This window comes from Pagrus major, chromosome 12, assembly GCF_040436345.1.
Source record: "Pagrus major chromosome 12, Pma_NU_1.0".
Classification (NCBI taxonomy): domain Eukaryota; kingdom Metazoa; phylum Chordata; class Actinopteri; order Spariformes; family Sparidae; genus Pagrus; species Pagrus major.
In genome coordinates, this window is record NC_133226.1 from 2704692 (window position 1) to 2719398 (window position 14707).

General features: G+C 40.1%; 1 protein-coding gene across 1 annotated transcript in view; it reads left to right on the plus strand.

The window, feature by feature from the left end:
- The first annotated feature begins 1560 nt into the window (after positions 1-1560).
- Positions 1561-14707, plus strand: part of nrg1 (neuregulin 1) — a 43371-nt gene continuing 30224 nt past the window's right edge. The window contains 1 exon segment of the mRNA XM_073478356.1: positions 1561-2260. Coding sequence (XP_073334457.1) covers positions 1561-2260 — 700 coding nt within the window.

The following is a 14707-nucleotide window of genomic DNA, read 5'->3' on the forward strand; positions in this document are numbered from 1 at the left end:
AAGACGTGCTGGAGCAGGTCTGATCCATGGAGGCCCCACCCCCCAACATACAGGACCCAGAGGATCCACTATAAAACGCCCTGGTGCCAGACACCACAGGACGCCCTCAGAGGTCTTAAGTCCATGTCTTGACAGGTCAGAGCTGTTTTGGCTGCACAAGGGGAACCTTCACAATATTAAGTAGGTGGTTGTAATGTTGTGGCTGATCAGTGTATATCTCAGGGGAATACATCATCAGTTCCTAAAGGAAAGTTTCTAAATGTAAAATATAATATTTAATTATGCAGAAGATTCAAGAATAAATGTGTTTTGTGAGACATTACTAAAAGTTTTGCGCTGGACTGTATGTATATGGATTTACATATAGAAAGATAGATAGACAGATAAACAGACAGATAGATAGATAGATAGATAGATAGATAGATAGATAGATAGATAGATAGATAGATAGATAGATAGATAGATAGATAGATAGATAGATAGATATGATTATGTTATTACACTAATGAATGCAGATACGTGAGAAGAGTAGAACACAATGGCAGCATCCTCTTGGGGTGGATCATATGTCTGCTTCCCTGGCTCCTTCCCCTTGACAAAAAACACACCCTTTAGTATCAGCATAATCAAAGGGGAGTGGTGCTGGTGCTGGGCTACTGCAGTTAGCCTGCCTGTGATTCGCTGACATACGGTCTAATTGGATCAACTAGGAACTTGCTTAGCTAGATGCTTTGTCCTGGGATTGGTAGCAGCCTGCAAAGAGACCACGGACACACCACCAGACAGGAAGAGAGACAGAGAGGGAGGCTGCCCTGCTCACGTGTTGGAGAGGAAAGATTGAGAGAGGAGGGCTGAGAGAATAAAAAGGGGAGTATCCCGTCTTCTCTGCCCTTCTGTGCTACTGCAGCCCCCGTCCTCCTCCCTCCCTTGCTCCGTCTCTCTCCCACTCGCTATGATTCTCTTTCTCTCTCATTCCCCTTACTCATCTGTTTCTGGGGCTGCGTTGAGAGGATGGGCACCTGCCGCTCCCTGATGATTCAGCCTTTCAGCTACTTGGAGCTCCATAGACAAGACAGCATGTCCCTCCTGCCACTGCAGTGCCTGGCCGTCCTGTCCTCTGCACTACAGCTGCTGCAGCTGCACCCGGCCCATTCTGCCAAAGTGCTCAGGTGAGTGAGCGCTACTATTCCACCATTGCTCACCATTAGACCATGCGGAACATTTAAAGGAATCTAAATCTCTGGCAATCTTTTTTGTTTTTGCCTGCAGCAAATTTGAGGATTCTCTTTTTGGACTCATGATTGTGTTTCCTGTGAGACAGCATGAGTAAGGAACTCATTTCCCTGGTGCACAGAAGGCTGTCTATATACCTCCCAGACTGTTAACAAGGTTCGACTAACTCTGAATAGCATTTTTACCTCTCTCTGAAATCTCAACTCTGAGTCCGTGGCCTCATGATGGAAAACATACTAGTGGAGACTGGTGCCAGACAGCCACTGTGTGATGCTTTGAGTTAATAGTTGAAGTCTTCAGAGACCCTTCATCCAGCAGTTGGACAGGATGACTGAGGGAATGGAGGACTTCTCTGCAGGGCCAGCTCCCCCTCCTGGATCGACTTCCCCCACCAGCTCTACTGTTGATACTGGACATGTCCCCAAGGAGAAACCAGAGGAGATAGAGGCAGCTGGTGAGAGTGGGGAGGAGGACGCAGAAGGAACTGCAGAGGGAGGTGGTGGCGGTGATGGGGAGCATTTGGGGGCTTTGGGAATTGTGGCCTTGCCAGGAACCTGCTGTGTGTGCATAGAAATAGAACAGATTAACAATTGCCTGCACTCTGAGAAAATCTGCATTCTACCCATCCTGGCCTGTCTGCTTAGCTTAGCCCTCTGCACAGCTGGTCTCAAATGGGTCTTTGTGGATAAGATCTTTGAGTACGAACCACCCACACACTTAGATCCTAAACGCATCGGACAGGACCCAATTAACACATCAGTTGACCCCACATTGGGACTAACTGTGTCGATTCCTCATTCATCTCCGTCTACAGTCTCCTTGACCACCGCCATTACCCCAGGACATCCTAATGTGTTAGTGGAAGAGAAATCTACGCAAGGGCCGTACGTGCTTCAGTCTCCCCGAGTGACTCAGTCTGATTCTTCTGTTACACTGAAATACAACGCTGAACGTCCCAACGTCTCAAAGCAGACTCCCCACCCTCAGACAACACAGGAATCAAACAACATAATCATCCCAACAGTCTGTAAGTACAAAACACTTGTTCAGAGAAACCATTGGAATTGGGCTCTTTTTTCATGTGAGATGTCCTTTGTTCAAAAACTGACCTCTAACACCAGGATTTAGGATGTAATTATGAGCAGGGGACACAAGTCCTTCTTCACCTTGTGAAACCTGTGATTTTCATCTTTGCAAAGATAAGCTAAGTGTTTTTATTAAAATGGTTCAAATGTTTTTTCATGTTTTATCATTGATTTCGTAAATGCTATGTTCCATCAACTGTGCCAGGAAGTGTCTGCTGTGAGGACTTCGCCTGAAAGCAGACACGTTGTGACTTGCAGAGTGTAGCATAGAGGCCCATGACTAAGCCTCTGAAACATCCCTACACAGGTGTAGAAAACAACTGTTCTATTCAAGCCTACTTTAACCCTACAGAGAGTGAATGTATCATTTCTAACATTCAGTCCCTTCTCTAAGTATTGATGACCCTTTAGATTATATCAGTGATTTAGGCACACTATGCTATGGTGCTTTGAATGATTAGGTGGTATGGAGCATACAATATGGAGGATCCCTAAAATGTGTGGATGTACATTTCCAGTCATGAAAAATTGAAAACCGAGAAATGATGCGGGACACAAACTGACACTCCAGGCTGTGGTACAGGGAGACTTCCTGTTTTCTGCCTGAGCTCCATTTCAAGGTCAGAGCTGGCTGGAGGCTAATTGATGCCCCCTCCATTCCTCCGCCTCAGGGAAAAACAACCCATTATTACTGTCTGTCTGCCAGCAGCTCACCACCATGACGTTTCTGTTGTAGTCACATCACTTTAATTTATTACATTGAATCCGGATATTAGCTAATCTAAGGTGATGTTGGTGTGTGGGGGGTCAGTTTCCAAACAGTTCCTCAGTGTGGGCATATATTGCTTTCTTAATCAGCAGCATGGATAGATGATCAATAACCAACTGACTACTTTAATTGCACAGTGGGCAAATGCTTGTCTCCAGTAACCTGCTAACAAAAGTACCAAAACATTTGGTGTACAGGCAGTGTTCTTACTTTCCAGTGCATATAGTGCCTCGTCATTCGGTTCAACAAAAATTTCTCTGTTGGTGGGAAGCCAGTGAGGGCTCTGTGGGTCTCATAGAAGAATATCTTTACTTTCTTCCCAACCCAATTGCCAGAATAAATGTTAGCATGTTTCTCAGTCATCCAGGTCATGGTAATTCTAAATGCTGTATCTAGGCAACTGGACTTGTTTCAGTACTGCATTGTAGGTGGGTGATAAGTAATGTCGTAGGCCACCTCCTCTGTTCAAAGACGGTCGTTCCAGTTTGACACATATGGATTCTTTTACTCCTCTTAAACCATCTGTCTTCTCTGGACAAGATGTTTACATTGTTGTCCTCAAAGTAATGATTTTTCTCCTTCAGATGTAAGTGGACAGCAGAGTCTTGACCTGAGGAGTTGGCCCTCCTGTGTTGTGCCATTTGTTTATGGAGAGGTGGTTTTGTCTCCCCAATGTACAAATCAATAAAATACATGGCAATAAAATCCTAAAATGTAAGAAAAACCTCTCAGTGATATAGCAAGTCATGATGATGATGATCAAGCAAACAGATTATTAATTGTGCATTAAATCTATTTTAGTTATTCATTTTATTTTAGTGAATTGCGGTATCATGTTTAAGATCCAAATTTATTCATGAGTTTTTTTCCCCTGTAGAGAAAGGCAGATGATCTGTGCATGACTTGCATGATAGGTCTGGACCACATATGCTTTTTGTTTTTGTTTCATTTTCTTTTGAGAAAATTCCACATATTGGAAAATTGGTCAGTGCAGTAGTCTCTTATAATTAGATGTGCCCCTTTAAAATGTGTTTGTGAAATGTACAAATGCCACACAATTCTAGCTAATTTCTCTCCTCCAAGGCAAGTGATACAGGTAGTTGTGTAAAAGCAGTTTTTTTCTCGCCACTGTCGCCAAGTGCTTGCTCATGGGGAAATGTTGGATCTCTGTAAATAAATTAATCAAGGAGTATAGTTTAGACCTCAATTTGGAAAGTCTCATAAGATGACTTTTGTTGTGAATTGGTTGAATTGATTGATTGATTGATTGATTGATTGATTGATTGATTGATTGATTGAAGATAGAGCTTGATGAGTGCAGGTTCAGACTTCGCCTACCGTAACACCTCTACACATTGACTATTATTGCATGAAGTAGGGACAATTTTCAATTATCTGTTGCAGATAGTTACAAAATATTTTGGATGCTGACCCACTGACTCTCGAGAAGGGGCTTTCAGACACAAAAGGTGAATTTAAAAGCACTTTGTCTGAAGCATACTAAGACCTTGAACCTCCCACATGTTACTCAGTTGAGAAGCTCATTGCTGGAAAGTGTAAAGTAGTGTTTGATGACATGTCAGGGAGTAAGCACATGGCTGTCCTCTCCATCTACAGGCCAGCAAACTCTGTTTCCAGACAGATTGTGACATGGAATTATTCTGAAAAAGACCAGATGATGTTTAAAGACAACATTTCATGTCCACTGCAAGCCATTTAAAAAATTACTTCTCTCCATTTTTTTGTGCATGACAGGTCACGGTATGGTTAATGACAGTTATGGTTAATGCACTGGCTGAAGAGGCTTAAGATGCTCTTTGGGTTTCCCCCTTTCCTCTAGTGTGTTATAGCTTGTTTCGTGCACATTAAACGTCTGCAAAGTTAAAAGGCCAAAATCCAAGCTTAAAGAGTTACTGGCTCCTACGGAAACGCTGCTCCTAAACTGCCTGAAATGAACTTCTTTGTGATTCAGCTATCTCTTCTGTTACATCTGTGTGCGTCACTATGTAACACAACACCACCTCCAGTTAGGTGATATCATCCAGCTAGGTGACTGTCTCGGCCACTGAAACCACACAAGTGAAGCACATCAATTTCTCTGTCGTTTGCTCTAAGAACCAACATAAATGTCTTCTACTCCTGCTGAGAATGTCAAGAACCAATGGGTTAACTTTATTTTTTGATGGAGATGTGACGGAAATGTCTCCACAATGACATAAAAACTGTAGTATGTGTGTATGCATTTTACTCCGGACTTTGCCAATGAGGGCTAATAGTAGTACAAGGTCAAGAGTTGTTTGATCCAGCTGTCCGTGACCTGACCTCAAACTGAGAAGCTGTAAGTTTAGTCATATTAATGTTGTTTTACTGTTTATTTTGTAGGTTAGCCCATGCTAATGGCAAGCATGCTGCATGGCTAATGTGGGTACTAGTGATCACAGTTATATCAGCGTGCACCGCAGATTTGGTGAGCCAGGGTCTTAGAAATTAGAATTCTCATTAAGTGTGTATGTATGGAGTTGGTTGGGTGAAATAATACATCATTAAAGATAAAATATGTATGATTTGTCATTCAAAGCAACATTATGTAACTTTTTAACCTGAAATAACAGCTTCGAAATCATTTTGTCGGTACTGTGTGTAATGTATAATAGGGCGAATGGTGTCTCAGCCACTCTGCCCCCCTATCACTTGTTTCTGCACTATGTAACTTCAGTGAGAGGGTAGGATCACTGCGTTACATACATGTTTACTTCAACAAACAAGTTTTCAAGACATAACATTGTTATGATATAATGAGTTTTGTATGTAGTTAGCACCTACATTTCATCTGCCAAATCACAAAAAATGCCAATTTCTACATAATGTTGCTTTTAATGTTTAAAAACGAGACCTTTGTTAGGGTTAGGGTTGTATTTTGTTGAGGTTTGAACTTAAATATTCTTATATGTTTCCAACAATGTTCAAACCCAGAGATGTTTAAATTTAAAAGGTAACAAAGCCGTTCATTTGGTCTCCTGTCGCTATAGAATCAGAGAGTAAACATAAGGTGGATGAAACTATAAACATTAGCATGTCCATGCTTCTGCCTGAGTCACATCAGATAGTTTTTCATTGGTGGTTGCTTAACAATGAAGACAACAACTCCCATGATCCCTCGCTGCTTACTTTGTTTTGATTGACAGCCCAAACAATGACATACTGTGCGTTTAATGAGGAAAATATTAAATACATTAGCTGCAGTGTTTCCCCCACAGCAGAAACAACAAGTGCATCTCCCCATTAAGAGCGATGATGAGCGCATTTACACACAAGGCATAGCAGCGTAACATCATTGATTATCTAAATCTTTTGATACATCAACAGGATTGCTCATGATTTACTGCGCTCCATCTTGGTCGTTTGATCCTGTCTCCTCTGCAGAGTTTCCCCTGTCTTTTCATCTTTACTATAGTTTTCCTGCGTAAGGAGTTCCGGTAACGATTTTGCGCAATTTACATGTATGTATTACTTTTTTATTGAAAAATTAGACCTTCCCATCTCTCTCTGTTGCCTATACAAGCCTGTGGATTTGTTGAAGTTGTTTAATGCTGCCAGACTGTGGAGTTCTTTGTGGTGGACTTGGGTTGGATTCAGTCCAATCCAGTCCAAAGGATGTGACTCAATGCAGGCATCACTAGTGGCTTCTCCCACTGGTGCTGTTGGGCCAATGTTGAGGAATATTGAGGGACAGTCAAGAGTAACTGTCTAAACATTACACCTCATTTAACGCCAGCTAATTAACGAGAGAACTTGGTAGGATTTTGTTGTTTTTTCATGTGGCTTTTTGTGTATGTTTATATTGCAGCAATAGCTCAGCTATACGGAGGCCCACTGGTGTATGTGTGTTGCTTGATAAGCATGCCTTCAAGGTAACGACATAGCTAAATGTGAAAAAGAAATTGTCAAAATGCAAGAGTTCATTTGCTTGGCACCATTGTGTAACTTTGATTAGCACCGAGCTGCTAGCTTGCTCAGACCATAAAGCTAAAGTGTTATTCGAGGATGCCAACGTGAGCAATTACTGATCACTGTGTGATTTTCATTTGGTGGCAATAACATTTTAAAGCTGCTGTCAGTGATGTATTTTTATTAAAATAAGTGTTAACTGGCTACTTACTGTAATCGGGTGTTTGGTCAGTAACCCATGTCTCTCCTGCCCCTGCTCAGGCAGTTAAAGAGAGAGGACATTTTTTGGTATCTCTGCCCACTTTATCCAATCCGGACAGAGAACTCCATAAAGAGGCAATTCCAGCGCTACAGGTGACGGCTTATTCTACTTAACGAGCCAAGCAATGAAAAATGCTTGAAGGAAAGAAAGAGGCAAAGAGAGCAGCCTCTAAAAAAGAAAGGGGTCGTGCAAGTGTGGTGATGTAGACAGGGGACTACTAACTGCAAAACAGACAGGAAGTTAACTAAAACAATGACAATGCTTACAGCAGCTTTAAAGAGGTTTATTGAGTTATGTAGCATTTTTGTGCATGTAAAAGCTCTGCAAAGTGAAAAAGCCCAAAGTCCACGCCAAAGGGAGTTACTCTCTCCCACAGAAAACACTGCTCCTGCACTGCCTGAAACACCTGGTTTGGAGTCGAGCCTTTCATAACTTGTTAGGTGTTATATGAATATATATGTATATATGTATATAAATATATATATATATATATATATATATATATATATATATATATATATATATATAAATATATAAATATATATATATATATATATATATATATACATATATATATATATACATATATATATATATATATATACATATATATATATACTATAAAACATATACAATCCAGTCAGTCAGCAGGCATAGAGTTGCTATTGTGATGTAGAGAAATTGCAAAGTTAAACCGTTATATTTGAAATAAAAGATAGTTACGAAATAATGTCTTGCCACTCTAAACGTCCTGCTCCAGTCTTGGTTGCAAAGGTGCTTTGGATTGTTCTGCCTGTGTTTTGGTATCAGAGTCAGGCTCGAACATGTACGGCTGTACTACAGCCAGGGTTACCAGCTGGAGCTGCATTATTTTGAATCACACTACCTTGCTCGGCATGATCCGCCCTACTCTGCCTCTGATTGGCTACATTCTTGCCATTGAGTAATGCACATGTACAACTCTCAAAGACTGAACAAAGACAAGATGTCTCACTCTGTAGCTGAAACAGAGCATTCAAAGACACAGTGTGAAAAGGGTAGCTGCAGCATTGCACCATGTGAGAAAACAGTTTTTTTTTTAAAAATAAAGTATGTAAACCTGTTCTACTAGGACCCCCAAATAAAAGTATGAACCTGAAAATTTGCATAATATGACCTCTTTAACAAAAAATAGCAATAAGCTAGTGAGGCAGAAAAGATTAGCTTTGACATTATGAACAATGCAGGATTCAAATAAACATAAAAATGTGGCTTTACTCATGCTTTAGGAGGAAGGATATGTCGATTGATATTACTGATTGTAAAAAACGATTTTGTTTGTCTACAATAAAATCTTTAACGCTCCTTTAAGGTTAGAGTTTGGTTATTGTTTAAAAATGAGCAATTGTTAACTGCTGTAAAAGGATGCAAACCTGCAAGACAATTCCCTGTGCTTCATAAAGGGAACACGACTACCTGCATTGGCACTAAATGTTGGCATTGGATATAAATTGTGAGCTGCTGAATCATCCAATGAATGATAAATAATAAATGAAACTCCTATTAATACTGGCTGGGCCAACAGAAAAGTCAACAGTGAGAATTACTGCAGAGAGGCTGGACATTCAAGATCAGTAAATAAATTGGAAAAGAAACTCAAATACAAGCCATGTTACACTTAAGGTCATCATATACCATTAGTTCTATTTCAGCGTAATAGAACAAAATAGAGCCAGGATTACTGATTTCAAACCATTACAAAATAACAATTTTATTTTTTTCCACATCCTTGCAAAATATAGTAGTTCACATGCATGTGCAATCACACTCGATAAGAATACATGTTTTAAAAGAATGTATAACACTAGAAAACAGAACATTTAAGCAGAAACAAAATGTTTATCTGGAGAAAAAGTTGCACATATTTATTAATTCTCAAGATTTACAAATGTAAACAAGGTTCCGTGAAAGAAATCTTACACTTGAATATTTGCACAAAACAAAATAAACATTTGTAGATTACAAATTTTCACTGTTGAATCCCTCTAGTACCAAACTGATGTGAGCACAGATCTTAAATTTGACAGACCTGATTAGTGAATTTGTCAGTGTCATCCTGCCAAATGAATCCCTGAAATACTGAAGCTAAAAGTCCTTATATTCTGTTATATCACCTGTTGATTGTGTTACACTCCTTGTGGACACTAAAGCATAGAGCCAGGTGCCAGTTTGGGCAGCTGGCGGGCCTGCGATGCTGCTCACCACAGTCAGGAGAAATTCCGTTCATATCATTCACACTTTTTACACAATCAAATTTTTTTTTTTAAATCAATTTTGTGCCAGTCTCAGATTTTTACAGTACAGTAGTGTGTATGTGATAGAATGTTGGGAGCTACAGTGGAGGACTGTCAGAGTGGAGAGGAGCTTTCAAGATTTTCTGAAAATCTTGGGTGTGTTCCGAATCGCACACTTCTTTTAGTACGTACCTAAGCTGCCCTTACAAAGTACATACTGTTGCCTGCAGTATGCACACAATTGGGACATACCAATTGTTATGACAGTGCGCCTTGAGCTTTGACCTCCTTGCTCCTATACCTGTCACAGCCTTAGCACAAAGAATGTCGTACTTACACTTAAATGTGTTTTCATCCGTCATTGTGGTGTCTTGTTTGTTTTTTCTCTAGTGTTTTAACAAAAAAAATAGTTTCACTATTAAAGGATCCTGAAACAATCTAGTCCTAAAGTGATGCTGTAATCTAAAATTCACCTTTCAAACAGCCATGCCAAAAACTATGGTTAAATTGAAAAATAAGAAAAAACTACTCTAGGTGGACACATTTTTAACTGCCATCCTTTAATTCATAACATAAGCCGCCAAGCCCCCCCAAAGTCTTTTGTTGTTGTGCATTTGCATTGCACCAAGGGACAAGAGCTGCTAGTCTAATGTATTTAGCTTTGGACTCTTTTGCAAAGCTGGATTTGCCAGGTGCCTCTTCAATTTTAAAAATGCCTTCACATAGCCTTTAAGCAGGGGGTCACTTTTTCCCCCCAATGGCAAATGCCAGACACCATTAATTTTAGAAGATGTATGCCTTTTTCCAGTGGCCTTCTGCAAATCAAGACTGAACCAAACTCCAGTGAGCCCTCTCAGGATTAGAGTGGCTGCAGTTAGGTCTGATTTTGCATCCTCGCACATGTGAGACAGATGAAACTAATTTTCCAGTTTAACTGATAGGCAGTATATGATGATATTGGTACAGAGGAAGCAGTAGTTACATTATTTTAGCCCAAAATAATTTGCAAAAAACAACTTTTGGATGTCCTATGGTATCTCTGAGCCTACAATCTTGGGTACAAGGAGGTAAAGTCACTAATGAGTTGTTCTCCCTTCCCAGCTTTTGTAGTACCTCTCAAACACAGCCTTTGTGGGATGAAGCTGAAGTTTGCTGGTGTCTGTTTTTCATCCTCCAACTGACATTCCCAAATCACTAACATTTAATGTGTGTACATGTTTCAGTTTATATGACTTTAAGCTACCTTGTTAAAATGACTAAAGGGCATTCTTATGACCAGGGCAAACCCTGGAAAATGAGACTCCCTCTTCCCAGCACCACCAGCAAATATTTGGGATATATAACATATTTGGTTTTATTTAAAATATGACAAAGAAATGGAATACTGCCAGTCTGGCTGAAAGTGGAGAGCCCACATGAACTGGGAGGAGCCAGCCTTTAAACTGCAAGCTTGGAGGCTGCAACCGCTCAGCTCCTTGGGGCCACCCACACTCAGACAACCAAACACACAGGTAACAGATTAATGCACAAGGGAGATTACAGCACACACTTAGAAATGTTCATACGACCGCTGGGGTTGCAACACCTCCCCCTTAATGGGAGCAATGTAAAAAATGTATTTCAAAACATTCAAAAACAGAATGATGAAATGCAGTTGGAATGTATTGTGTTGCAGATATATCTACTAAAGTTAACATGCTTATCAGCTAGCCCCAGGTCTGAAAACCTCTCCCTGCAGTCCAAAGCTGCTGTGCTAGTGGCGTTGATGCCAACACTCCCTAGTTGTTCACCTAGCTGCATGGCTAACTGAGCTAACAAGCCAACAATAGCTACAGTCATGGCTGTATAAAAACACACACCTTGTGGTCCTCCAACAACACAAAAGTTACTGTAATGGTTAGAAAGCCAGCAACAGAAAGTGACTAGAAATAAAAAGTCACACCCACCACTCAGTGATCCACTGATCTGTGGAGTGACTCCATCCAAAAACACAAAACTGATTAGCTGTAATAAAATACAACAGCTGTAACACACATGATCAAGTGGACTGCAACAACTACATAAGTGTGTCACTAGTCAACCACGACACACAAATGTTGCCAGCTTACACTTTATCCAACACACAAACCCTGGCACAGCATGAAAATGAGGCTCCCTCTTCCCAGCTCCCAAGTGTGGCAAGGGGCACTAAGGGGGGGAAATTCAGGGGGAAGCCAAACAACGCCATCTGGGGACTTTCAACCTCAAGAAATATTTGAACCTCTGATTGTTTTGGGGAAATAGAAAAAGGACACACAGGCTCATTACTGAATGAGTAGAGATGTGAGTTTTAAAGCAAATGAAAAGTTTTATTTTAAACAATGATCAAAATAATCAAGATAAACAGAGGTTGGAACTGCTGAGGGGGAAAAAATGGGTTAATGAGCAAAGGCAAAACTCTTAAATCAGTAAAGTATATGAAATTTTATTGCAAATCTTTTTTAAAAAAGGCTTCAATACATATTACATTACAGTGTACTTGTATCAAAATTCAGCCCAACCATAACTAAAAAAAAAGGAAAACTAAGCTGAGGCCATGTGTGGAGCGGCAGACTACACAGGGGCAGTGTCCAGTGGTGCTACCACTACTCACCTTCAGTGCAGCACAGCAAATGGTGCAGTCAATAGTACATACCCGTGTGTTTTACTCATACAAAAAGTGAAGGGACCTCACCATGGGTGCCTGGCCTCCCAACAATATGGCACTCTGCTTAGGAAAATAACTAAACAAATGGTCAGAAAAAACAAGAAATCAAATAAACAAGGTAGCAAACAACAAAGTAAAGTAAGGTAACCCAGTTGGTTTAAAACACAACTAAAAGGCACAACTGTGGGCAAACAGCAGTGTTATTTTGCAGGTGAACCTGAAAAAGGGGAAACTAAAATTAGCTCGGCTCACTGCATGTTAAAATACATTTTAAACTAAGCCTACTCACCACTCATGCACTAGACAAACAGAAAATGCTCTGGTAAAGGGCAAACAGGGATTCCTCACATGGACAGCCACAGCAGAGGCAAAACAATGGCGCACAGGTGCCTTATAGCTTGGCCCTGATTAAGGAATTTGTTGGGGGAGGAGTTGAGTCAAGGCTGCATTCACCAGCACTACACCTTGCTCTTTACTGGGGGAGTATACCCCACCACACAAGCATGGAGCGAGCTGTGCTGTGTGCCTTCCATTAATGTGTTGCAGTAAATCATGCATGCTTTGCACAGCACAGTGATGTCATTGATACCATATTCTTGCAACTCTGAAAACCAAGGGTCTTCCTTCATACGGACTCGTACCACTGCACGAAATCATATCTCTCTGTCAGACATTGAGTCATATCCATAAAAGTTTACTTTTTAAAATCTGTGGAAAATACCATCCAATCTAAGCACGGCAAGTGTTCTTGCTAATTTTAACGGCAATAAAACTAAATGAATCATGCCATCTCTGTTTTTACACATCACAGTGACTCAACAATAGGCTCCTACGCACATGTTCAGTCAGGGTTTGTTGCGTTGTTTTGTAAAGTAGTCTAGCATGATGTAACAATCAAAACCTGAAGCTCTCTAGGCTATAAACATGTAGCCATTGGTTTCCTGAAAGTAACATTTCAGAAAGCACAACATTTGAAAAATGAAAACATTTCTGAAAACACAGCAACATTAGATTATAAGGTGGAACAACACTTCTTGTTTGTGACTGGGGGGAACCCAAGGTCTGTTCATGTAGGTCTGTTCAGTCTCAGTTGGAATTCTTTCAAGTGTGCTTTCAGGGTTCCACCAGTGTAGGTGTCGTAAGGCGCTCCTCCACTGTCACTCTGAGTGAGGAAATAAATATGTTCACAGTTAGCATAATCCGGTTGAATGTTAAATATTAAAGTGACGAATTGCTAAAACTACTTAATATTATGGCATTTTTTCAAAAAGGTCGGCACCTTAACGTCATCTCTGCATGCGTAACCCCTTACATTATGTGACGTATTGTAACGAGTTGGATACATATAGTATCATCCTGTCATTCACTCTGTGTGTGGGGGGGCTGCATTTCACTCAACCTACACACTCAGAACAAGTAACTAAGAGTTACAGCACAGGACCAGCAGCAGCAACTGTGTTTAGTACCTGAGTCAACTAATTATTAACATATATTAATGTAAAAGTGACAACATTATGACAAAAGTTACAGTGCATAGCAGCAGCTTTGAATGTGCTGTTGTGTTGAATGTTATCTGGTTCTAAATGGTTCTTTTACTGCTAACTAAACGTACTCACTGAAACACTCAAAGTAAAGCTCCTGCAGAGAAAGTGATTTACTTGCACTACATTTTATTTATATTGCCCAAAATCGCAATCACATTGCCTCAGTTGGCTTAACAATCTGTACAGTGAACGACATCCTTGTCCTTAGACCCTCGTTTCGAGTGAGGAAAAACTTGTGTTTTGTTGTATGTTTTTGTGCCTTTATCATCATACACTATACCGAAGTTTGAACCACAGGTGTATTTTGCATCCATAGATATAGTAATTAATAAATGGGTAATTAATCCTTCATGAATGTGACAGAGAGTAGAGAGTGTTTTCTTTAGGTTGACAGTTTTCGTTTGTAGAGAAAATACATTCACAATCACACTATATTATGATCTCATGTTATTAAAACAGGAGAATATAACAGTCAGAATTAGTTCCATGAATTGTATTTAAAGAGAAGGATGTACAAACCTTATTGAATGGTAGGTTTCACTATCACTATTTAAAACACTGTGTGCCAACCACATGCCCTTCTTTTCTGTCAAACTAACATTACATAATCTCGTCATTGAGTGCATTAGTCATACAACAAAACAATAAACAGGTCTGCAAATTTCAAACAAACACTGCAAAAAAAAAAACCCAAAAAACAATACTTACTGAGGGAAAGTCATGAAATTTCAGGCTTAAAGAATGTAATTTAGGGTGTTTTTATTGCTTTCACATATCAAAATGGGTCGACTTTGTCCTTAGATTATTTTCTAACCTTATCAAATCATTTTTTGACTTGTTTTTGCACATACGGATGAACACTGCATTAATTTTCACTGTGAAAATGAATACAGACCACTGGTGGTCT